The sequence below is a fragment of the Girardinichthys multiradiatus genome, chromosome 6 (assembly GCF_021462225.1).
Source record: "Girardinichthys multiradiatus isolate DD_20200921_A chromosome 6, DD_fGirMul_XY1, whole genome shotgun sequence".
In the NCBI taxonomy this organism is placed as follows: Eukaryota; Metazoa; Chordata; class Actinopteri; order Cyprinodontiformes; family Goodeidae; genus Girardinichthys; species Girardinichthys multiradiatus.
In genome coordinates this window covers 15,406,555-15,431,687 of record NC_061799.1, presented here as the reverse complement: position 1 = coordinate 15,431,687, position 25,133 = coordinate 15,406,555, and the positions used below count along the sequence as shown (strand labels likewise).

The 25,133-nt window shown below is 37.8% G+C and overlaps 1 protein-coding gene across 4 annotated transcripts in view; it reads left to right on the top strand.

Moving 5' to 3' along the window:
• astn1 (astrotactin 1) overlaps positions 1 to 25,133 on the top strand; it is a 523,796-nt gene that overhangs the window by 303,120 nt on the left and 195,543 nt on the right. For all 4 annotated transcript variants that reach the window (XM_047368543.1, XM_047368541.1, XM_047368540.1 and 1 more), the window contains 2 exons: positions 14,558 to 14,662; positions 23,060 to 23,248. In XM_047368543.1, the coding sequence (XP_047224499.1) occupies positions 14,558 to 14,662; positions 23,060 to 23,248 (294 nt within the window). The remainder of the gene's footprint in view (positions 1 to 14,557; positions 14,663 to 23,059; positions 23,249 to 25,133) is intronic.

Sequence of the window (25,133 nt, the reverse complement as noted above, 5' to 3'; positions counted from 1 at the left end):
ATCAGAAGGTCTTTAACAAGTACTGTTCCCATTTGAGCACCTTACTCAAGTTAATCATTGCATTTTATAAGCAAGGTTTTCAGGAAAAAAGGCTTTTTGAATAAACATTGCCGAACTTGACAATATGGGCTCATTTTGCTGTAGGCAGGCAAAAAGAAGACCTTGCTCCATTGCGTTACATAATCATAACTATATAAATGCTCCTATTGTGGCCAATTTTATCAAATAAAAGCTGCATGAACTTCACTGCAGTCTCTTCAACCATGCAATAGGTGGACAGCCTACAGGGACCTTTATGTGAGTGAGACTGTAAAGACTCTGCCACTTATAAACATAAATAGAATTGTAAATACAAATATACATAAACGGTTGTAAGGTATAGCTGTGAGTTACGTAATTAAGTAATATATAAAACTGCTCATTTCAGTCATGCATTGAAATGTGTAGTATTAACTTCGGCTATAACATACAAAGCATAGCGTAAAATGAGTAAGCAGATTTTAGGAGATGAATCTCACTGTTACTACAAAAAGATCTGCCCCCTGACAAATTTTGATAGATCTTTTGAGGTGGAGGATTTTTCACCGACCTCATCACCAGAGGTTAAGAGAGGCTTTATAAAGGCCAACAAAAGCCGCCGCTGCCACGGCAGTGGATGGGCATTTCCAACTCCTGATTCACTACGGGGGTGTGTCACCATGAGATTGTTTTATAGCTGAACGTGGAGGCTGTGACATAAGCATGTACCAAGCTGTACCAATCGAACCAATATGAAAATTAAACTGCAATAACCACCGTTCAACCCACAGAGGGCAGCACTAAGATTGTTTTGGACAAATATTCCAGGATTAAACAAGTTTACATAAAATTATGATTAAAAGTTATTTGAAAATCCTACATTCATTTGAAAATAGGTATTGAAGAATACCAAGTACCGGCATTGCCACCTTACCAATGATGTTCCAGTTGCAGTTTCTCCATTTTTTTTTCCTATTCTTCATTTTCTTGCCAGGGACAGTTATTTTTTTCCCAGCCAGTGTTTCTACAAGACTCATGTTAACTTTGTAAAGAACGCTACTACAATGTCCTAACAGTGTTTCACCAAAAAGGCATACAGTTTTATAATTAATTTATATATATGGATATCTGGCTTCATACAAATAGCCACAAGTTTTGCTCCTATTGACAATGTTTACATCTTATGACTCAACAATAGTTTGTCTTGTAACAAGTTTCAAATTAAGCTCCAGTTAATCGCTTGAGGACAAAACTTGCAGAAACAAGTTTGTTTTTTCATCCTTGATAAACTTATTGAATTGCTTTGGAAATCTTAAAATATAATAAATAGGGTTCCAGCTGCTCAACAGCTGTACAGCTCTGTCCTGCACTGACAGTTCTCTTTGTGTAAATGGGCCGTAAATATGAACCATTATGGAAGTTGTTAGGGTGACACTAGGAATGCCATTGTATAGGGTGAAAGAAGCTCAGATTCTACGTGGAAAACCCAGATTTAATCTACAAAATAATATGTCTGACTACATAACAGTTTGCAGGCCAAGCCCAAGAAAATTGACAGACATTGTTAAAAATTGTTGATGCACAATGTGACCCCGTGTCTTGCTAGAGGTGTAGCATACAAAATCCATCATTCTATCCATTTTCTGTACCCACTTCTTCCATACTGGGTTGCGGGGGAGCTGGTGCCTATCTTCAGCAGTCTAGAGGCAGGGTACACCCTGGACAGGTCGCCAGTCCATTGCAGGGGAACACACAGTACAAAAAACCATGCACACACTTAAGGGCAATTCAGAGAGACCAATTAACCTAGCAGTCATGTGTTTGGACTGTGGCGAGAGGCCAGAGTACCCAGAGAGAACACAAGCATGCACAGGGAGAACATGCAAACTCCGATCAGAAAGAGCTCAGGGTGGGAATGGAACCCAGGATCCTCTTGCTGCAAGGCAACAGTGCTACCAACTGTGCCACCGTGTAGCTGCTGATAAAATGACAAACAGTAGATCCAATCAGCTGTTCGGGGGGTTATTTTAAAAAATTCTAAAATGCAGAATAAGGAACCCCAACAAATGACTGGGATCAGATCAGGACGTGCTTACTCAGAGCTAAATTATGAGTCCTTTGTCATTACCCAACATTAGAAGGTGTGATTCGGGTTTCCAGGATTGACACGTTTCATTTAGTCATGACTGAGGGAAAACCTTTTTTTTACAGCTCTAAGAATGAATTAAGATTTTGACCAAACATTTTTTGCTGTTTTTTAACATCTCAACCAGTTTTATTTATTGGCCCTATATCATCATATTAAAGAAATCTCATTTTATGTTGCACATGTTGAATTTGGTTGGAAAAAAAGTCAAAAAATCATTCTTTTGTTTTTTATTCAAATATAAAAAGAAAACATTTAGCCTCAACAAACCCAAATATTAAATTGAGTGCTCTAAACACCACTAGAGAAATGGAAGGAGGGCCTTTGGTTGACCCAGGTCCATAACATCTTTATTGTTGGGATTATTGTAAGACCTCTGCATAGAGTCCCTACTTCAAAGAATATGAGCAGTTGATGACACCCTGTGGAATACAATTTTTCCAGTAATCTCTCTTTGTAGAATATCAAAGAACAGTTACCTCTGAGGCTGTGACCTAATCCTTACCAACAATGCTCATCTTTAGGTGACCCAATTTTTGTTTTTATCTTTTTTACATTTTGTCAGATTAGTCAAAAAGAAGAGGAATCAGAACAGAGCTATATTACTTTTTTTTTTTTTTTTTTTTGTATGAATGAGTATAGGTTTGCAAAAATAAGTCTCATTGTTAACCCCTCATATTTCTCCCTTCCCTCTACTTCTTAAGTAAATCATTAATTCTCAGAATTATCCAGGAGGGAAATGGAGCACAGACGTGGCTAGTTAATGGTGTTCTATGAGCCGTAAGATTACTTTCTTACCTGAGCTCATTCTCATGAATCTTTTTTTGGAGAGAAACGAGTAAAATAACAAACCACTTCCCACCAAACCTACAGACAAGAATATTTAGACAGGCTGTGGTTTCTGTCGCCTCTGTGCTGTCACTGTCAAGAATTGGTAAGCCGTGCATTTGTCTGGAATTCTGTGCCCTGCTTCCCAACGGGACAGAGTCACAAATGTTAACAAGAAAACTCAATTTACATTCCCCAAGCAGTTTATTTTGAACAGCAGCATTAATGGTAGGACTTTTTTCTCTCTTTTCTCCCTGTGGAAATCACAAGTAATATTGACTTTCTTTTTTCCTTGGAATTCTTTCATGCAGGTGTCTTTAATATGTAAACTGTGCAATCCTCTTTTTAGCATTCCCTCACTAAACTGTAGGTGTCACAATGCAATATTAGATTCTGTTGAATGGAGCCCCCGATTCAGAAATAATACCTGATGGTATGTTTAGCATTGGAATGTGCAAAATTACTTGATAAATCACATATGTAGCACATGGTAATGTAAGCAAGTGGATTTTTATTATTTTAAAATGAATAAAATCTCAATAAGCCATTACAATTCCTGTAAAAAGGTCTAATTATTCAAAAAATCTTTCCATCTTTTAAAAAATGCAATTAGTTTCTCCAAAACTGGGCTAAAAAAGGGCTGACATCATTCATTGATTAAAATCATCTGGGTCATTATCATTAAAATTTCTGTAGACATTTATTTAGGATTTATTGAGTGACATAGTGTTGGGAAACCACCTGTTGATGCTGTTTTTCTTCAGCCTGCATCCTGAGTGACTTCTTGCTTTTGATAGACACTTTCTTTTAAACTGCAACTCCATGAATAGTGATTAAATGTCAAGTTGACTAAGTTTCATTAGATTCAGCTTTAATTTATTAGTCTGGTGAAATGTTGATGATGAGGCTTCTCTGTAATTGCACAGTAAAGTCGGAAACTGATGAAGGACTAAACTATGTGACAATTCAGATGTGCCGAGCAACTGAAGGAATTCGTCCACCCGTAATCTTGCTTTTTTTTTTTTATCTCTTTCTGTTCAGGTGAAAACAAATAGCAGACATCTGCAAGATCAAACAGGAATTACTTTACTTGAGAACAGAGCTGTAATCCTCAAGGCAGGATTCATTTCCCAGCAGACTATACTCAGTTTCCCAGAGAGCTAAAATATTGATTTGTTTTGATTTATGTAACTGCTATATGCATGCAAAGACCAACTCTGTCCCATCAATATAAGGGAAAAATACAAACACAGCCTTCTTCTTTATTGTTTCAATGGACAATGTACTCCAATAATTTATTGTCAACTGCCTCTAAGAAAAATATTTCAGTAAATAATAATAATATCTCTGTAACAGAGATAACTGAGGCCATGTTATTCCCTTGACCGCTCCCTCTTTTTCTATATGAAGTGTTTCTTTTTTGTCGATGCTCAAAGCAGTTGGCCAGAAATCCTCTGATTGGCTCTGACCGGTGGCAGTTCCAATAAGGAAAATTTCCCGCCTTACTGATTAAATGCATGAAAACTTGAAAACTCTAGTAAATGGATAAGCAAACAGCATGTTTTATATGGTACCCATCATATGTATGCTGAACATATATGGTACAGCTCTGCTGGTTTGGTCCCCATGTGTACCAAAAAATACAGCATTGTTTTATTCCTGAACACATGCCAAAGGTTTATGTGCGGAACGAAATGCGCAGTGCAACATTCTGCAGCGCTACTTTAAAACGTGACCCCAGGAAAAAACAGAGAGGACTCCCAGCTTTCACTAAACTGTGCTATTTGGGAACCTTAAGGTTTCTCATACAGCCACGGTGCAGCAAGAAAGATGCACCAAACCCAAACTTTGTTATTTTCAACAGTAATGAGAGGCATAGAAACAATGTGCACAATGTCCAAAATGCTGCACATTGCGTTTTGAACATCTATAAGATGTAACAATACACTTGTACTGTCCTGACAGTCCCTCTGACCAGAAGGGATATCCCAACAACTGCACTTTTATGGTGCATTAAAGTATATCTTGTTTAAAAGCAGCTCCAAAGTGATTTGAAGTCAGTGGTTATACCTGCTTATCCTTTTATTGATATATAAAAAAAAAAATCTTCAATAGATTCTGTTGTGGCCATTTTTTGTTTTGTTTTGTTTGTCTTGATTGAAGAAAACCAAAAACATACCGAACCGTGGTTTTTAAAACCGATTTTTCAATTAAAACAAAGTTTATGCAAATATGCTTGCATGTGTTATTGTCCTTAGAAAGCATATTAGCCAAATGTGGAATTGGCAGCCTAGGTCAACTGGAGATTGCTATTGGGAAGTAAAAGTCAGTTGTTGCATTACACTTCGGTTTTACTGTTTACCCTAAACCCACATTTATGGTTCCAGGCTAAAAGCGTTGAGGCCTTAAAATAATCATTAATAATACTGTAAATGTGATGTACTATAAATAAATAAAAAATAGAACATGAAATAGATCAGATCATTCATACTTAAAAGAGTAAATTTATCAGTATTACTATTTTTACTGCTTTTGACCATTTCATTATATGACTGAGACAAATTCTATGAAAATATTTTTGTATGTATATAAAACACCCAATAATTTTAGGGCTTTCAATATGTAGCATGATGACAGGTGCTGCCAGCAGGAGAAACATGAGACTTTAGATCATAGGTGGGACAAATTGAGACCAGAGTGCAATCAACAGCTACACGCCGCCTTTTTTAATCTCTGGCCCAAACTGCTGTTGCATCGAACGGCTTTTCATTGGATCTGGTCAATATGTAAGCAGAATTATCAAATGAAATATTGTATGTCTTAGATTTTATTTTAGTTGCTATCTATGGCCTAATTAGAACATTACTGCATAAAATCTTTTTTCTGCATTTCACATTTTCCTACGTGCTATTACTAATACAATCTTCTCAGGCTTCATAAGAACAAAGAAGACTTAAGCTCAACAGTAATGAGGACCTCGATGTCTAATTTTAGTCTTTTCTAGTCCACCTTGAAATCCTGGTGAGGATTTAGCAGTAGGGTAATGGCTTTGTTTCTGCTTTCCACAAGCACTGTTTTTCTATCCTAATTGATTATTTTTTTTGTTCTGAGATCTTATGTGAAACTACAGCAGTGTGTATTATTCTTTGCATATTATCAGTGCATTTAATTAACTGTGGTTTTCTCCTCCTGTGTAACATACAGTTAGTTTCAAGGGTTACTGTTGCCCCAAATATCTGTAGTGACAAATTGAAAAAAACTGACTTTTGCAGATCTTACTTAACTAATGTAAATCAACAGGGTACTATTTCCAGTAGAGTGCACATGTGAATGGGTACTCTTGTTATTTCTCTGTACACAGTAGCACAGTTTCTCAGAAATGTTTACAATATAAATATCTGGAAAATGCTGCATGAAGTACACCCATTACATAGCAATACACTTATCTTAAGACATTGTTGTATGGAACTATAAAGTCACTTCAAGCTAATTCTTCACTTGAGATGGTTGGAGGTAAAGTAACAATACTAATGCAAATCGTTTACTTGTCTTGGACCCTGACATTTAAAAAAACGAGTCGTTGCTACAACTACTTTTTGTGGGTGAATATGCAGGAGGAATGTTTAATGAGAACCGTTATTGGTTTATTTAACACTGCAATCCACTTATGTCAGCAGAAGTTCCTTTTACTAACAGAGCACACATAAAAAGTCAAGCAAAAGCATTTTCTAACATGAGACACTGTTTGCTCAGAAATAACACCCATCCTCACTTGTATGGTCTGGCTGCTGGCTTACTGCTTGAGAAATCCCTTGTCACCCTTGCATTACCTGTGTTGTGTTCTTGTTCCTGAGCCTTGAGTTGTTCCTTCCTTTTAAGCCAAGATTCTAATTGTTTTATATTGCAGGGGCAAAACTGTTTCGAGTGTAAAGGTTGTTGGTGGATGAGGAGAAAATCACCCTTGCCATCTATTAAAAACCAGACGCTCTGAGCAACAATTATGTTAGTTAAATATATATATATATATAATGTAATATTACATAGTTCTTCTCATAATTTCTGTGATACATAACATTTTCAGTCTGTCAAAAGATTTAAGCTAACTTACATTTTACATGAATAATTAATGTTCAAATTCTAAAAAAGTGTAACTAAGAGATAGTAAACTATAGTCTAGAAAAAATAAAACATTTAGAATATTTTTTTGTTTAACCTTGTTGTTTAAAATATTCAGTTGCTTCTGATGACATGTTTGACACGTATTGCCATATTTAGCCCTCAGCTGTTGAAAAAGCCCTAAAGCAGTGATCTGTCCGACGTTCTCCTGTTACTTTATTATGCAACATAACTGAATAGTGTAATAATGTAAAATGTGTAAGTATGTGTGGAGTATTATTGTAAATCCTTGCAATATTTCTCTCCCAGAGAAGACGCTAAAGTGAGAAATGTGAAGGAGTACAGTAAGAGCCATGGCGCTGTAATATGACAGCCATATTTGTTCTGTCTCTTCAACCACTTAAAAGCAAATTATGCCTATTTTTTTGGTGCCTTTTATATTTTTCGCAGTATAGTTTTGATGAGACATTTTTACGCCTTGCCTGTCTACAAAAGGAATCAGTTGTTGTGCAGGGCGCAGCCCTAAAAACGCTGCTTCTTTTAGGCTCGGGCAGCAGCTGTACAGGGAGAGAAAGTGAACTTGGGATGTTTGCAAAGTGAAGTTCAGTCAAATTAATCATTCTGTCAGACAATGAGAGCAGAGCACCCCAGGGCTAAAAGGGAGACAAGGCCTTTCAGCAAGAAGAAGAATATGCTGCGCTACTGTATATGTCTGGGGCTTGTTATTCATTTTCACTAAAGGAGGCGGAGATGGGGGTGGGGAGGTTATGTAGTGGTGTGCTTTTCACTTCTGCGTGCTGGTGAATATATCTGCCAGGCCGGGGAGCCATTTCCCATAAGAGAGGATAAATGTATGTAGCTGAAGGTGAGGACAATGCAGGAACATCACATTTAGAGCCTTATTCATCAGGTTCACAGGTGATGTCAGGCCTCTGCCAAATGTTGCATTTTCAGAGCAGTCTTACAAAGAAACTGTTACCAGGTTCCCATTCAACTTCACATCTTGTTAGAATCATGTTTATCCTCCAGAGAGAACCACACCAGATATTGCCCTTAAGCTGCAGTGTTAATATAACCTGTCCAATTTTTATTTAATTTAGAATAGTAATCCAAACCTTTACATAAGTGTCTGAGATAATTATGCACTGTTTCTGAAGTCCATGATAATAATTGATTCTTTAATTATAAGCTTGTCCCCCTGAGTAAATAATTTCCTTGAATGGTTACATATCAGGTCTTTGTCCTGATGAGGTCCTTGCAGCCATGCATTTCATAGACAAGCTTATAAGAAATTCAACATTAGAAGTCCTCTCACAGCTGATGCACAAAGACTATAAAATTAGATATTGAAATTTTAGTGAAATGTTTCCAAACAGTTTTAGTAGTTCTTCTCCAAAATTACCAAGGTTCACACAAACCTTTTTTCCTTTTTGTATCTTACTACAGGGAACCATAATGTACAGTGCAAAATCTCAAAGAAATCTAACCCTCAGATGTGGTTAATATAGCCCATGAAATGTACCATTCATTGCATTGCTCTCTTCATAAAATAAAAATAATTTCTGAACTATTGCCAAAATAGGCAATAAATCTATCCAAATCAACAGGGACAGGTCTGATGCGTTCCTGTGTATAAGTGTTCATTTCCTGAAAGCTTTTTTTATTTACCTAATATACTTACTGTATTTTTTAAAACATCCTAAGCTTATGCACATTTGTCTGTGATATTCTTCTTGCATGCAAATCACTGGTAACACTCCAGAGATCACCATTTTTAAGAAGCATAAAATCAATGATGTACTTTAGGAAAAGCATTCCTTGATTTTCTTAAGGGTCTCTGAAAGCTGCATCTGCAAAAAAAAAAGTGGCGTGCATAAAATAGATTAAAATATTATTTCTACAGAGGATGCAGCAAAGCATTTTGCATTGTGTCTCTTTTTTCACCTAAATTACCACCAGCTTTCAGAAGAGGGTATTTTTTCCCATATAATGTTAAGCTGTTTGCTCTGGCTGTGATTTGGATAAATATACATAAATATATGGCCTTGGTTCTCGACTGGAAAAGGGTGGCTTGTCCTCTTGAGGTTGGAGGAGAGTTTCTGCTTCAAGTGGAGGAGTTCAAGTATCTTTGGTTCTTGTTTATGAGTGAGGGGAGAATGAAGCTGGAGATCGTTAGACAGATCGTTGCAGCTGCCACAGTAATGGGGATGATGTGCCGGTCCGTTGTGGTGAAGAGAGAGCTGAGCCGAAAAACGAGCTCTCGATTTACCGGTCGGTCTACGTTGCTAACCTCACCTATGGCCATGAACTTTGGGTCATGATCGAAAGAATGAGATGCAGGATACAAGCGGCTGAAATGAGCTTTCTCCGTAGGGTGGCCGAGCACTCCATTAGAGATAGGGTGAGAAGCTTGGCCATCCGGGAGGGGCTCGGAGTATAGCCGCTGCCCCTACACATCAAGAGGAGCTAGTTGAGGTGGCTCAGGCATCTATACCGGATGCCTACTGTACACCTCCCTCGGGAGGTGTTCCAGGCACGTCCCACCGGGAGGAGGCCTAGGGGATGACCCAGGACATGCTGGAGGGACTATGTCTCTCGGCGGGCCTTGGGCTCCCCCCGGAGGAGCTGGAGGAGAGGCAACTCTGGGTGTCTCTACCGAGTCTGTTGTCCCCACGACCTAGTACGGAATAAAGCAGAAGACGACGAGTCTTATGGTCTTATGGTCTTTCTTGTAATTTCATAAATAATACCTCATTTAAACATGGGCAAACTGAATCAGCTTATAGAGTTGCTGTTTGATTGGTATAGATATTTTAGAAGTAATTCTTTCTTTGCCACTAGTTCAAGAGTTAGAATGACACACAGGCTCTGGTTTGCAGATATTTTGCACTTGCAAATTTATAAATTTGCCAAGAGCTATATGGATTTTTAACAGTATTTTTCTGTTTTATTATTGATTGAATTCTATCTGTCTATCATGTTTACCATCTTATCCAAGATGGCTCCCAAGGGGGCTGGTGCCTATCTTCAGTGGTCATTGGGTGAGACTCCGGGTTTGCTTTGGACAGGTCTCCCATCCACCATAGGGCAACACAGAGAAACACTGGTCAAACAACCACCCTCACACACATTTGTACCTACAGGCTATTTAGAGAGACCAATTAACCTAACATGTGGATTTTTGGACTGCGGGAGGAAGCTGGAGTTCTCGAAGAGAACCCACTTGATGCAGAATAACCCTAGGCCTGGACTTGAACCTAGGATATTTTTCCTGCAAGGCAGCAGTGATAACTTTGCCATTGCAGTTGCACCACTTCTGAATTCACCATCTTAAACTGTAAAAAAATGTTTTTTATCTTTCTGATCAGTTCGCATAAAGTGACTATATTGAACAAATCTTACTTCCCAAAATAAATATGTATACTTACTTCCTCATTCTGCTGGTTACTGATACATCTTCATTTTTGTGACACACGCACAAACCACCACCCATCACTGGAAATGGCAGACATCTTTTTTCTGTATTCATCATCATTCATTTCCCCCTCAATTTTTCATATGGTACATGTACCTTTAAAGCTCTGCTTTCCAGTGTGCCTTACACATCAATTTATCTCACTCACACACACCTTTAAAAATCTCTGAAATGCACACATGCACACAAAGTTCTTATCTTTAACTTCCTTTCATCTATTTTCCCCATCCCCTCTTCAATTTCTGTGGTTGGAGGATGGCTGTCTCTACTACCAGCATCATTCAGATCCCTTCTGGACGTGGTTGTGAACACGGTGGGGGCAGTCAGAGTGATATATGGACGTAATCCCACTGCAGCAGCATGACACGGCTGTCAGTTGCCATGGGAGACTACATGATTTATACTGTGCTGCTGTGCTTATGGTTTGATAAAAGTGATGTTAAAGGCCTGTTCCTGCACCTGACAGCAACCTTATTCGCTAAGCCCTACAATAAATGTTGCCTTGAAATATTTTCGTATTTCCAGCTATCATCAAAACACAGGTTTGCCTTTCATATATGGTAAGAGTCTGCAGTCTATTAAATTATTTTGAATTATGATTTGGTGTTAATCATTTAGGGTTTTCTAAAAACTTCTATTTCTTTCATACTTTTGTGAATGTTTAGGGTCAGTTTTCTCTGCGGTGTGGCGTGGCGGGATGTGTTTCATACGCTGTTGACTTTGATTTTAAAAGGTCGTTGGTCAAAGTGGCATAAAGTGTGTATAAGATTTGAAGACTGAGCAGTGCATCAAAATGAAAAACATTTATACATGGATCACTACTTCAGGTTGAAGAGATAAGCATTATTGATTTCAGCAGGGAAAATATTGTTAAACGAGACAAAATCAATACAGATAATATACAGGGGTGTGAAGGAACGTTGTGTAACAGCAACATGAAATATAAGGTAAAACGATTTTATATTGCTGTTGTGGGGTGTTTATGTGGTGTTATAGGTCCTACAGAAGACAAAAATCTATTCTTAGTGCATAAAGTACCCACAATACAGAGAGCAATTTAAAATATTTAAAATACCTTTCAAATTTGTGTTGTTATATTACCTCCTGAACTATTTAACTGTACTTAAAAACTAGCAATATAGTTTACTAATTTGTAAACCTTGCAATAAAAGAATAAAACTAAATATTTTTTTTCTGTGTAGCATATAAAGCGTTCAATTTGAAACTATGCATCAAACAGATTACATTTCACCTTTTCAGCATACTTACTTTTTACTTTTTTGTGCAGCAGCTCTTATTCCAACTCCTCCACACGATCATGGATCATTAATTTGTGTTGTCTGCTGTTTCACTCAGACCTGGTAATACAATGTCAGTTTTAGACTTTTTTTCTTCCTAAAAAAGCTACAGAAACAATAATAGAAGATATAAAAAACAATGATTTGAAAGCCAAAAATGGGCTTTAATAAAAAATAAGTTAATACAGGCTAATCCTGAAAGACAACTTTTTAGAGGCTGTGAAGGTTTAGACCTAAATCTAATTTTGTGGCAGCAAATCAAAATGAATGTTTAAAGGCACTGTCTATCCAACCTGACTCAACTTGAATTATTTTTCAAAGAGAAAAAGGTAAAATTGTTTGTCTCTTGACTGGTAAGCTGGTAGACACTCAACCCAAGACACCTTTTGATGAAATTGCAGAGAAAGGAGGTTTTACAAAGAATTTACTCTGGAGGGCTCAATACAAATGCATGGCACATTTCTATTTTTTACCTAAAATTCTTTATGAATATTTCTAAAATAAAACTATGGACTTTGAAAACTATACATTGCATAAATCCCCAATTTTAATTCAGGGCCACCCTGTGTTAGGGTGGTTATTCTAACTTGAAAAATGAGAAGAGGTTTGAGGGGTATAACTACTTTTGCAAGGCACTTTATATACAGTATTGTATAAACAAGTAAAATACTAATCTTTCTTTACACACTGCTCAAAAAAATAAAGGGAACATTCAAATAACACATCCTAGATCTGAATGAATTAAATATTCTCATTGAATACTTTGTTCTGTCCAAAGTTGAATGTGCTGACAACAAAATCACACAAAAGTCATCAATGGAAATCACATTTATTAACCAATGGAGGCCTGGATTTGGAGTCACACACAAAACTAAAGTGGAAAAACACACTACAGGCTGATCCAACTTTGATATAATGTCCTTAAAACAAGTCAAAATGAGGCTCAGTATTGTGTGTGGCCTCCACATGCCTGTATGACCTCCCTACAACGCCTGGGCATGCTCCTGATGAGACGGCCGATGGTCTCCTGAGGGATCTCCTCCCAGACCTGGACTAAAGCATCCACCAACTCCTGGAGTCTGTGGTGCAACGTGACGTTGGTGGATGGAGCGAGACATGATGTCCCAGATGTGCTCAATCGGATTCAGGTCTGGGGAACGGGCGGGCCAGTCCATAGCTTCAATGTCTTCATCTTGCAGGAACTGCTGACACACTCCAGCCACATGAGGTCTAGCATTGTCCTGCATTAGAAGGAACCCAGGGCCAACCGCACCAGCATATGGTCTCACAAGGGGTCTGAGGATCTCATCTCGGTACCTAATGGCAGTCATGCGGCCCTCCAAAGAATGCCACCCCACACCATTACTAACCCACTGCCAAACTGGTCATGCTGAAAGATGTTGCAAGCAGCAGATCGCTCTCCACAGTGTCTCCAGACTTTGTCACGTCTGTCACATGTTCTCAGTGTGAACCTGCTTTCATCTGTGAAGAGCACAGGGTACCAGTGGCGAATTTGCCAATCCTGGTGTTATCTGGCAAATGCCAAGCGTCCTGCACGGTGTTGGGCTGTGAGCACATCCCCCATTTGTGGACGTCAGGCCTTCATACCATCCTCACGGAGTCGGTTTCTAACCATTTGTGCAGACACATGCACATTTGTGGCCTGCTGGAGGTCATTTTGCAGGGCTCTGGCAGTGTTCCTCCTGTTCCTCCTTGCACAAAGGAGGAGGTAGCGGTCCTGCTGCTGGGTTGTTGCCCTCCTACGGCCTCCTCCATGTCTCCTGGTGTACTGGCCTGTCTCCTGGTAGCGCCTCCAGGCTCTGGACACTACGCTGACAGACACAGCAAACCTCCTTGCCACAGCTCGCATTGATGTGCCATCCTGGATGAGCTACACTACCTGAGCCACTTGTGTGGGTTGTACAGTCCGTCTCATGCTACCACGAGTGTGAAAGCACCACCAACATTCAAAAGTGACCAAAACATCAGCCAGAAAGCATAGGTACTGAGAAGTGGTCTGTGGTCCCCACCTGCAGAACCACTCCTTTATTGAGTGTGTCTTGCTAATCGCCAAAGATTTCCCCCTGTTGTCTATTCCACTTGCACAACTGTACGTGAAATTGATTGTCAATCAGTGTTGCTTCCTAAGTGGACAGTTTGATTTCATAGAAATTTGATTTACTTGGAGTTATATTGTGTTGTTTAAGTGTTCCCTTTATTTTTTTGAACAGTGTATATAATATTACAAACTTCCCATTTTTTTACTCTCCTACATCACTATTTCTCAAAAACAAATTTCTATAATTGAGTTATTTCCTGTGTTTATAGTCTCAAGGAGAGGAAAAACATCTGATTGGATTCCCCTTTGATCTAACACTAAAGTTATTGCATGCTTCTGTCTCATGTCTTCTAATATAGTATTTAGGTGTATTAGATCCCCTCCCGTTTCTTATTGTAAAGTAAACAAGAATGAAATGTGGGTCCAACCTTTGATCTAACACTGAAGTCTGCAATCTCCATTACTATCGAGGAGTAAATAAAACATTCATGTTGAGCTGAGAGTTTGGGGTTTTTTCTGTCTCAGTTTGCTCATGGGGAAGAATACTACCTTAAAGCCTGCAACACTATAGCTCTGGGGGACTGAATCCGTGCTAACCTTTGTTTTCAATCCTACAGGTATGGTGAACTACAGTGAGGTGTCTGGTTATCCCCTTGTCCAGCATTGGAGTCTACGTTCTGTGTTGTACCATGTCAAACTCAACCAGTGGGTCCTGTCTCAAGGTAGATTACTCCGTTTTGTTGTTTTTAAGCTGTCACACTGTTTCTTATCTTGCCATTTATGTGGACATTTTCAAGCAGTGTCTAAGACTGAGAAAATAACGCACATTTTGTGTAACATGAAGTTATGTCACATCTATAAAATATGTGTCTGCAATACTCTATTTGCAATTTATGAGTGCCACCAATAAGCTAAATATTCTGAAAATAGCCTGAACTGCCCAGCATTGCATCGTGTGTGGAGGTGAGGGAGTGTTTGCTGGTGCAGACAATTTTGGATAGTGTAGCAAGATATTAAGTATCATCACTATTGGTCATTGCTGTGTCATTTGGATAGTATTGATGTAAATTTTGTTGCAGCGCAGTATATGCGTGTGAGATATTTGGTCTCTATGATGACATGCTCTTGCCATGGATTTTAGCTGGAAACAAATTGTATGTGCTACAGTATCAGATGCCTCAAAGGCGATCTTGGAGTTCTGTTTATTTATAGTGGTGTGCCTACATTCAGCATTCAAATGCAAAGCAGATGCACAAGAATGAGATTGAAGTATTAAAAGAAATGTCATTGCTGTATTTGTGTCCTAAAGGGACATTTTCTTCAGTCTGCACAAAGAAAAACAACACATTCAGATGTTATTGAATATGTTGTAATTAATAGGCCCTCTCAAAGTTAGCCATTCATCTCAAAAGCTTCACTTTAATTTTTATTTTTGATCAGCAAACTCACACACCTCTTCTTTTTGATCAGACATGGCAATAATTCTAGCTGTTTTAAAAGATTCCCACACAGCAAAGTGTTTCAAGCAAACTGCACATACACTTGGAGACGTAAATATAGTTGCATCAAATAATTATGGTACTTATTCTGAGCAAGTTATTTGTAATATTCAGATTAAAAAGAAACGTTCACAGTTTACAAGAAATCTAAATAGTTTTTGTGCCTCAGGTTTTTGCTAAGTTCCATATTACTGTCAAGTTACTAATCAGTGTCATTGTGGCTGCGGGTAAAATTAACAAAAGATCATGTATGTGTCTTTTACACTGTATGCATCAAGCACATTCTAATAAGCGGGACATGAAGCTGCAGGCACAATATCTGCTTATTCCAGCAGCTACAGTTGCAGCTCCTTACCTGACTATGTAATAAGTCTTAATACCTTTTAATATCCAACTTGTCTGGAGGCAAAAGAGTAATGTGTCTAACCAAAATGAAAATTAAAATACATAAACATGTTTTTTTTTCTCTCTCTAAGGAGGCCTGTGCTGAATAGCAAAGATTCACATAACTGTTCACATAAAAAAGGTGTCTTGTTTGTGATGCACAGAACCCAGGGCTCTGTAATAGGGTGCTAAAGTTTAAAAGTAAGGTTACTGCCTCGCAAGAAAAGCAAATGAAAACACACAACAGGCTGTGCCTTGGGAGATGGGTGCTTCAAACAGCTTTATACACTGTATAATAGAAGGGAGCTGTGGAAGTGTCAGAGTGGGATGAGTGATGATTAAAGTGGGATGGGACTTGCCATCTCCTGTGTCAAAAAAAACCAAAACCTCCTTAAGGAGTTTTTTCCAGATCTGTTGTCATCACTAGCATTAATGTAAGTTGCTACAGCACACAAGAATCTATCTTCTTTATTCAAGTTTCTCTTCGCACCTTCCAGCTGCTTTGATAAACACAAAAACCAGCTATTTGGCATTTATGTCTGTACAGGTTCAGTGTTTTTCTGAAATATACTTTTTTTTGTTCTGTAACCTCAAATATATACAGTATTTTTACTGTTGCATGTTCTCAATAGCCTGTTTCACAAAACCGCTCTCTGAGTAGTAAAACTCCACCGATATAGTCGATATAGAGCATTTCACATAACTGTCAGAAAGCTCCTAAAGGCATATGATGCTATTTTAGTTTTTTTTTTTATTTTCAGTCATAAATGCTGCCTAAGAAACTATACTAAGCAGTTGGTTAGTGATGTGTTCTTTCTTGGTGCTCTTCAGTGCTACTCATCCAGCGACTGTTTATAGTAAGAAAGGATTTATGTCAAATTTGCACCCTACAGAGATGGTCTCTGAGTGTATTTGCCTGAAATCCTCTGGCCAGCTGACATAGCTGTATGTAATCGCTGCATTACACACTTGAGCCCTAACACCGTCAGGTGTTACAGATGTCAGTAGATATGGTGCTGAGACTACCTTGCTTGTCAGAGACGTAACACAAAACAACGAATCAACTGTAACCCTACCACAACAACCTGAACCAGACTCTCCAGGCAGCAAGGTAGTGAGAAAAGAGCAAACTTTAGCTTTGGTTAAGCCTGGGAAAAATATTTTTTTATTTACCCCCCAAGCACAGTGGCTTGGTGGTTAGCACTGGTTAAGCAGCAGGAGATTCTCAAATACCAGAAAGGAGCTTTTTTGTGGAGCTTTACTTTTGCATGCATGGGATTTAACCAGGTACACTGTTTTTCTCAAAGTCCACACATTCATGTTAGGTTTATAAAATCCTTAATTGAAATAAGGTCAAAGTGTGTCTGTGTGTATTGTGTAACATTGTGTGGATCAATCCCTGACAGGACACCAACGTTGTGTTGACATTTTTTCTGGTCCACCCAAAGGTAAATGGGTTATCTATGTTAACAGTTAGGTTTAGGTCTAAGGTATGAATTAAGTATAGATTAGTTTTAGGGTAAAGTATGCACTGGTATGGGTTTAGTTTAGGGTAAGGGTCAGGGTTAGGCCATATAAATGAATGGGTCAATGCTAAGTCAATGCAAGGTCCCTTTGTGTGTTTGTTTGTGTGTGTGTCTGTGGGTGTGTGTTTGTGTCCTGTGATGGGCTAGCAGCCTGTCCAGAGTGTATCCACCTAGCAAAAAAAAAAAAAACTGGAAATAAATAGAAGCATCCCTGCATCCACAACAGGATTTGATGGATGGATTGGTGTCCGTCTGTTGTCAGCTTGACCGTCCACAAAACAAGTGCTCCGTAGCTTAACTCATTTAGTATCCGGTTTCCTTGAAATGCACCCCCAGGTATACCAGCTAACACCAGTAATGTCACTGAGAAAAAAGCCCCAACATAAACAATTAAGGTTACAGTTACTTTTATGATAGGTGAACACAACACATGATTATAACTATGTAAAAATGCTAGTGTTGTAGGAGAAAATCTGTTTATATAAAACAACGTAAAAAAAATCTAAGGTGGGTGACAAAATAAAAGTACTGTATAGTGTTGTATGTTGAGATAGAAACAGATGGTTGAGTTGACTGATGTGTACCTTGAAAGGATGTTAGCGCACTGTTCAAAATTAAAAATCCATTTTCATTGTGTTGTTCTTTTTCACGGTCTCTGATTGCCTGCCATGTATTTTAAAGCTTTGAGCCCACAGTAAGACCAAAACATCCTGTCTGTAAATGAGGGTACCATGATAGGTGTTTAGTAAAGTGGCATATCATCTCCTTTTGGTAGCTGAAACCTCAAGGATGAACATGTTTCTAACTATTAAACTAGTTTTATGAAGAAAAAAGGAAATAACTTTTTTTGTGAGTGGTTCAGGTGAAGTGCAGTCTGTTGAAATGTTGCATTCAGTCATTCAGGCTGGCTGTCAATAATCTTGATTTTCTATGTTTAATGTCTTTTTCTAAAATCCCTTATAAATACTTTCTCACCTGATATGGGAGGCTACTCCTTTATAAATACAGCCATGGCACCTCTAATGCATTTCCAGTGGTGCTTCTGTGGTTTGAAAGTGGCTGCGATGTCTGCTGAGGATACACTTTCTATTTTCTCCTCCTACAGAAGCAACTCAAAACCCTCTATCGTTTTTTTCCTCTTTTAAGTCCCATTTCCCACTTTAGCTCATCATATTTCAACAGGCACTGGAGGGTGAGCCTACTGATTTTTACATCTGATAACAAAGCCCCCATCTCTCATCCTCACTATGCTCTCTGTCTCTCACTTCAGCAGCCTCCTAATTTAATTTCAGAGGAGAAGTTAGAGCGTGTGAAGCGTGAGCTGTGAGATATTAATACTGCTTCCCCTGAAAATCATAATGATAAACTGCTATTGCAGTTTTGCTTTCCAATATTTGCTGAGCAAGAATTCCACTGAGCACATGGACATTTTGTTATGGTCTGATCAATGTAGCATTGGAAACATGCCTTCTCATGCCTTTTATATCCTTGTTCCACCCTCTCATTGACTTCAGTAATGTAATATGGAAAAAAAATGTTTTTCATCATGGAATATCAGGTAATATCATACCCTTACCTTACAAAAACACAATTTTCTCTTAGACTACTCAGTTTTTCTTATTGATTTTGTAACTATAATAAGATCTATGTTAAGTAGACCTCAAACCTAAGAGGTGCTCAGGTCTGTTGGGCAAAATTAAACATTGCCATTTTGCGACTACTGTCCAAAATGGCCGCCTTCCTGTAAGGTCAGGATTAGGGGATGTCAAACTGTCATCACAGTTTGAAGCTGCCAACCATTAGTAAAACATGTGCTGTCCAGTTGTCAGTGGGCAAGGATAAGGGGATGTAAACCAATTACAATACAGGTTGGTGTAGGAACGACTGTGATGGCACATGAAGATTTTCATGGTGTTTATTTCTTGCATGTGGGAAAAAACAGTAGCTTTGTGTTTTAAGGCACAATATCAGAATTTAGGTTCTAGCCATGAGGCTTGGACTAGTAAATTTCCAAATACACACATTTATTTTTCTAGTGTGCAGTGTGCAGCTACTGGCGGGGTAGTGGAAGCATTGTGTAACTCACAGCCGACGGAAACTTCAATCCCTCTGACATTTGATTTCAGCTTCCTCACGCTGCATGTTGATGTGCTCCCTGGCTAGGCACTTTAACTCAAGTAGCCTACCGGTGAATAAATGTGTGTGCATTTGTGAGTGGGTGAATGTGGCTCTAGTGTAAAGTGATTTGAGTGGCCGTGACTAAAAAGGCGCTATATCCAGTAAGTTTATTCCATTTACCATTTAATTTTACATTCAGCAAATGTTTAGAGTATTTGGCTGCATCTCATTGCGTTCTCCAGCAGAAATACTAAACTTTAAATATTGTTATTTGATTTTTTGTTTAGTAAAGATTTTTCCTAAACTAAAAAAAGTTGCAAAAAAATAACTTGACAGTTTTTTTTTTCTCTTGGAAACAGCAGCTGCAAAAGTTAAACAACTTTATTTAGTCACTTTTACTAAACTTCAATTAATTGTGTGACTGGTGAGAAAAAGCTGCTTCATATACTGCTTCCTTTAGTCAACGAGAATAATTGTGTAATGCAGTCAGCACATCAAGCATCAATCTGTACGATGCATTTAGTTTTAGAAGAACAAGTTAAGATCTCCTCTCCTGTTTCTTTTTTATTATTATTTTTCTTGCTTATTTTAAGTCAAATCCAACAGAAAATGAACAAAGAATTACTTTTATTATTTTGCTGCAAATTGTTTTAAGGTAAAATGGACAGTTCTTTCACTGTCACAACACATTGTTTTATAAAATGTTCCAACATCTATTAGGGATTTGTATTTCACGAAGGAAAGCCCAATTATACAGAACGATACAAGAAGCAAATACTAGTGTGTTTTTGCTGCAAAATGTTTTCAGAGACTTGGCTTTATCCAGTCTGTCAGTCTGCCACAGTTAATTGTACTGTATCTATAGTGAGTCATAGCGGTGATAAAAATTTGATAAAATTTGGATGCTCAGCTCAGTTTAAAGCAAAATAAAATCTTGAAACTCAGGTTGCTGGTCATGAAGGTGACAATATACATTGTATTAATTGTTTTCTCAGGTGTTTGGATTTTGAAACATCTGCCTTTATTATAGATATTGTTTATTCAGATTGCTCTGTTAGACTCAAAAAAAATATTTTTAAGTCTGTTCAGAAAAGCATTTTATATCCGAACCCTCTGTCTTCACAAGGGCTTATAAAGGTTAATTAAAGTTCTTGCATACTGTTGGAAATTTGTTGATGATTTAAAAACTCAAAGAAAACGTCACTTGCATTGTACCAGATCCATATTGTCTGATTTGTATCCTATGTGACATTGAATGGAATAGTTTTCTCATTGTTGGATATGTTGCAAAACCAGGTTGTGATACAGGCAGCACCTCTGAAACAGCTATAGCTTTGAAAAGATTTAAATGTATGAGATCTTCTTTTTTTTTCTTTTAAACGTGAACCCATGCTTGTTCATATCCATGAGTGGACAGTGCAGATAATCCTCACTCTGTGGTTGAAAGAGTTGGTGAATAGTAAGAAGATGACTCAGATGTCCACCTAAATCCATGTAAGACACTTGGTGTAAAACACCTGACTTAAGCTTCCAGCTCTCTGTTCTGATGATAAATACATTCTTGTAGTTCCTGAGTTGAGACAAACTAGATTAAAAAGGGAAATTTTGCTCTCTAATGACACCTAAAGCATACTGAAAACACATTTGGGTGTAAAAACAAAACACAGTTTAGTTATAAGCACACACAATTTGATTTCATTTATCTTTATTAACAGCAACTGACTATTGAAAGATGTTTTGTTAAAGATGTAGTACATTTAAACTTTTAATCATATCCAGTTATTTTTCTCATTGTTTGCCTAATAGTATAGAAGAAAATAACAGCCTTTCCTTGGGATCTGCAGTAATCAGTAGGGGAAAAGAAAAAAGATAATACACAAACATGTAAAATACAAAATATATGTAACATATAAATGGGTGCAGTAACAGGCAGTATATAATCCTAACAGTTTCAACAACTTATGGCAGAAGGTTGTGCAGCATTCGGGTGGTTCTGCTTTTCATGCTGCACTACTGTTTGTCTGTTGGCAACAGTTAAAAAGGTTCATGTAGAGGGTGTGAGGATTCTCTGACAATGTTCAGAGCCCTGTTCCCGCAGCGGCTCTGTCAGATCCTGGACAGAAGGCAGGGAAACTCTGATGTGCTTCTTTGCTTCCCTCACTGTTCTCTGTAGTACCACACTTAGATGCAGTTTGTCAACACAGTCTTAGCCGCAGCTCTGTAGAATGTAGAATACTCGTAGGTAGTTATGCTGGCTTACGTTTCCTTAAAAAGTCTGGTCTCTGCTGGACCTGTTTCATGGTCTGAGTGTTTTTCTTCAAGCAGTCAATATTATCAAGATACACTCCTGATTAAATATTGTTCCATTGAAGACAAAAGCACATCAGACCATGATGGAGCCTCCTTTACTGTGACGTGTGGAAAACCATCTTCAGTTAGATCTCCTTGTCTTTTTTTTTATTATTATTATTTTATTATTTACTTTTTTTAATCTCCTTGTCATGTTTGTTGCATTGGAAGTCATCGGGACAAAATAAATATTTTCAGAGAATAAAACTTTCCATGTCTAAACTCTCAATGTCTATGCTTAGTGCAACCTTGCAGACTCCAGATCTGCAAGTTTGTAGGATGGTAAGAGATGTGGGCATTTGTTGTTCTTCTATCCAATCTCTTGCTCATGTTGTACTACAGTTATTGTGCTGCAGTCAGCATTAATAAAGGCCTTAATTTGGGTTGAGGTTTGGCTTGTGTCTGTGAGGAGACAAAGCCCTTTGGATTCTCCAACTCAGAACAGGTGACATTTGTTTGGTCTACCTATTGACTGTTTTGTCCTATAACACTAAACAGTATGAGTCTGAATAGAAAGCTGTCATTCAGTGAACCCAGAAAATTTGAGCAAGGGTGGATGCTTGCAGGTGATCCAAGCAGCTCACATTTACAGACATGGAGAAGTATGTAAAGGCCTTAATGTCATCCATTCTCTCAACTGTATGGCTGCTAATGCAGAAGTTTATGCACTCAGGTCATGAACTTTGCCAGTCAATGATAATTTGTTTAATTTTCTTTATGTTTTCCTCATGTGTGAATCCCATGTTAACAGTGTGAACAAAAGCAGAGTGAGCACACAACCCTAAGGGGACCCATTACTTAGTGTGATATTTTTTCATACCTTTTACCAAAATTTACCAAAAAAAGTAAAGATTCTGAAATTTTACGTAGTCTCTCCCAATACTTACTGTATGATTAGGCATCTATTCTATAGACCATTACTTAAAAGTTGAATCCATTTCATTCAGTTTAAAAGAGATACCACATTAAATGTGAGTTCGTTATTTACATTATTTTTGGGAAGCTAATTCCTTTACTTTTCCTGTTGCTCCACAGTAAAATTAAGGGATTTTGAGGGAAATGCCTTTTTATCTGTGGTATACATTATTAGATATGCAATCAAATAGCAAACTTTGATTCTTCTCTGAGTCGTCAGATATAATTTGGAATTTTAACAAATTATATATTCCCATTGTCATTTCAAAGGTGAATGTAAAGGTAAATGTCCTTACCACTGCTGATCATCTGCCTTCTATCTTCCCAGCTTTCAGCTCCGCCATCCATTCTCTAGACGGGGCAACACAGCGGAGCGATTTCGTCTCTATCCTGAGGGAGTTTGGGAACCACTACGTGCAGGAGGCTGTTTATGGCTTCCAGGAGTCCTGTACCATCTGGTACCCCAACAAACAAGTCCAGAGACAGCTGTGGCTGGAGTACCAGGACATCAGCAAAGGTAGGACAGTAAAATTCCAGTGATTACAGTGAGTGTTTTTTTTTTACTGTGCTGATATGTGATTTAAAAGGAATAGAAAAGCTAGTGTGCTGAGCTTCTGCCTTGTGATTAAACAAGGTATTGATATGGAATATTACTTGATATTTCTGACTGAAAATGCCTACATCTGAAAATACCAAAAACTATATTACACTCGCTGAAAAGTATTTTTCCTCTTTAAGGTAATTGTAGACTTTCTTACCAGATTACCTTAAGAAATCCTTCATTCTATGCATCTTTTGTGTATGCGTAGAACTTTTCTAAACCACATAACAAAGCTTTCAACCACACCAGCAGACAATGTATTTAAGCTGTTTTATACATCAACTATGAGGCTTTGATCACACTTAGTATCCAAGCACACAACCCATCCTTAATGATCAGAGTCTAAGTTTTAAGTCTACTTTCATGCTTGAAGTTTTGTTAACTGTGGCTCGTTTAACGTAACGATTTATCTATGTACTGTAGGTGACAGCTCCATGCTTGTCAGCAGTTCTTTTATATGACATGATCAAAACATGTTTGTCTGGTTGGCTGTCTATTCTGGATACAGTATGTGACACACGACAACGCAATGCCACAATGTGGTCATTGATCAGTGTTGCTTTGAGGTAAAATTCACACTATTACAGCTGAAGGAGCTATACTAAATGGCACTGGGATTGAAGTTTTCTCTAATCAAACAATCAAAGAGACAATGTCTCAGCTTTCCTTGAATTGGGAGTACATGTCAGCCATCCATCTGTTCTTTGCATGCGCTTGTTTTTTTTTTTTTTTTTTTTTTTTTTGTACAGTACATCACAGCAGAAATAGGTATAGCCTTTCTCTGCAGCCTGTTTTCGTCTCAGTTATTTAGACATGTCTTCTGTCGAATTTGATCTATATCACTGTTCCTTTCTTTGTCCAAAAACAGTCTTTGTTTAACTGCTTACTTACCCTTAGCTTCTCTCAACAGCAGTAGGGTATGTTTTTTACACAAAGTACATTGTTGAATTTTCAGAATCATCTAAAATACATGGTGAAGATCATGTCACATAGCTAATAAAACTATTTTCCAGCTTCCTTCCTAGATGGGCATGGCATTGGTATTCACTCCAGATCAAGGGTGGGCAATTACTATCAACAACAAACCACAGTAGCTCTGATTGTCATTTAGGGCCAGATTACTGGACAAGCTTAAATATCCCTATACTATATTTGAATATAAACTCTAAATAACAATGTTTATTAGCTGCTCATAACAGTGGTCATTTCAGTTGAGCAATAAAATATGAAATGCCATACAGACAACTGAAACTTCATATCAATTCACTGTATATTTTTGATTGATCATGGTTATTTTAGCTGTAATCCCTGCCAACAAGCAGTCTGTTCTCCACAAACAGAGCCACTTTACCTTTGTATTCAGAAAATAATATACTTATGAATAGAGGAATGACATGATATGATGATAGAATTAATGATAGGAAGTTGAATTAAGATATTATTGTGTTCAATTCTCTTTGCAACCTTTAGCATCTAGTGCCCTATAATCTTAGGGAGACTCAATTCACCAGGCTAAATATTTACTGGGAATTAAAGTGTGAATGGAACTGGAAATAACAAAGCATCAAACACTGCATTTCAGAAGGTCCTTTGTAATATCAACAATGTACATGCTAATATCATGTAGAAGTCCAAGCATTGTTAAAACCTCATTCTGTATCAGTCTCTCTTTAGCATCAACCAACATTGTGACACACACAAAGGGGGTAAAGTTGATAACCAGAAGGCAAAACTACAGAAGCTGCCTTCAAAATCAAAAACTGATTTTATAAACAAAAAGGAGCATTTTTTGAATTCGGGT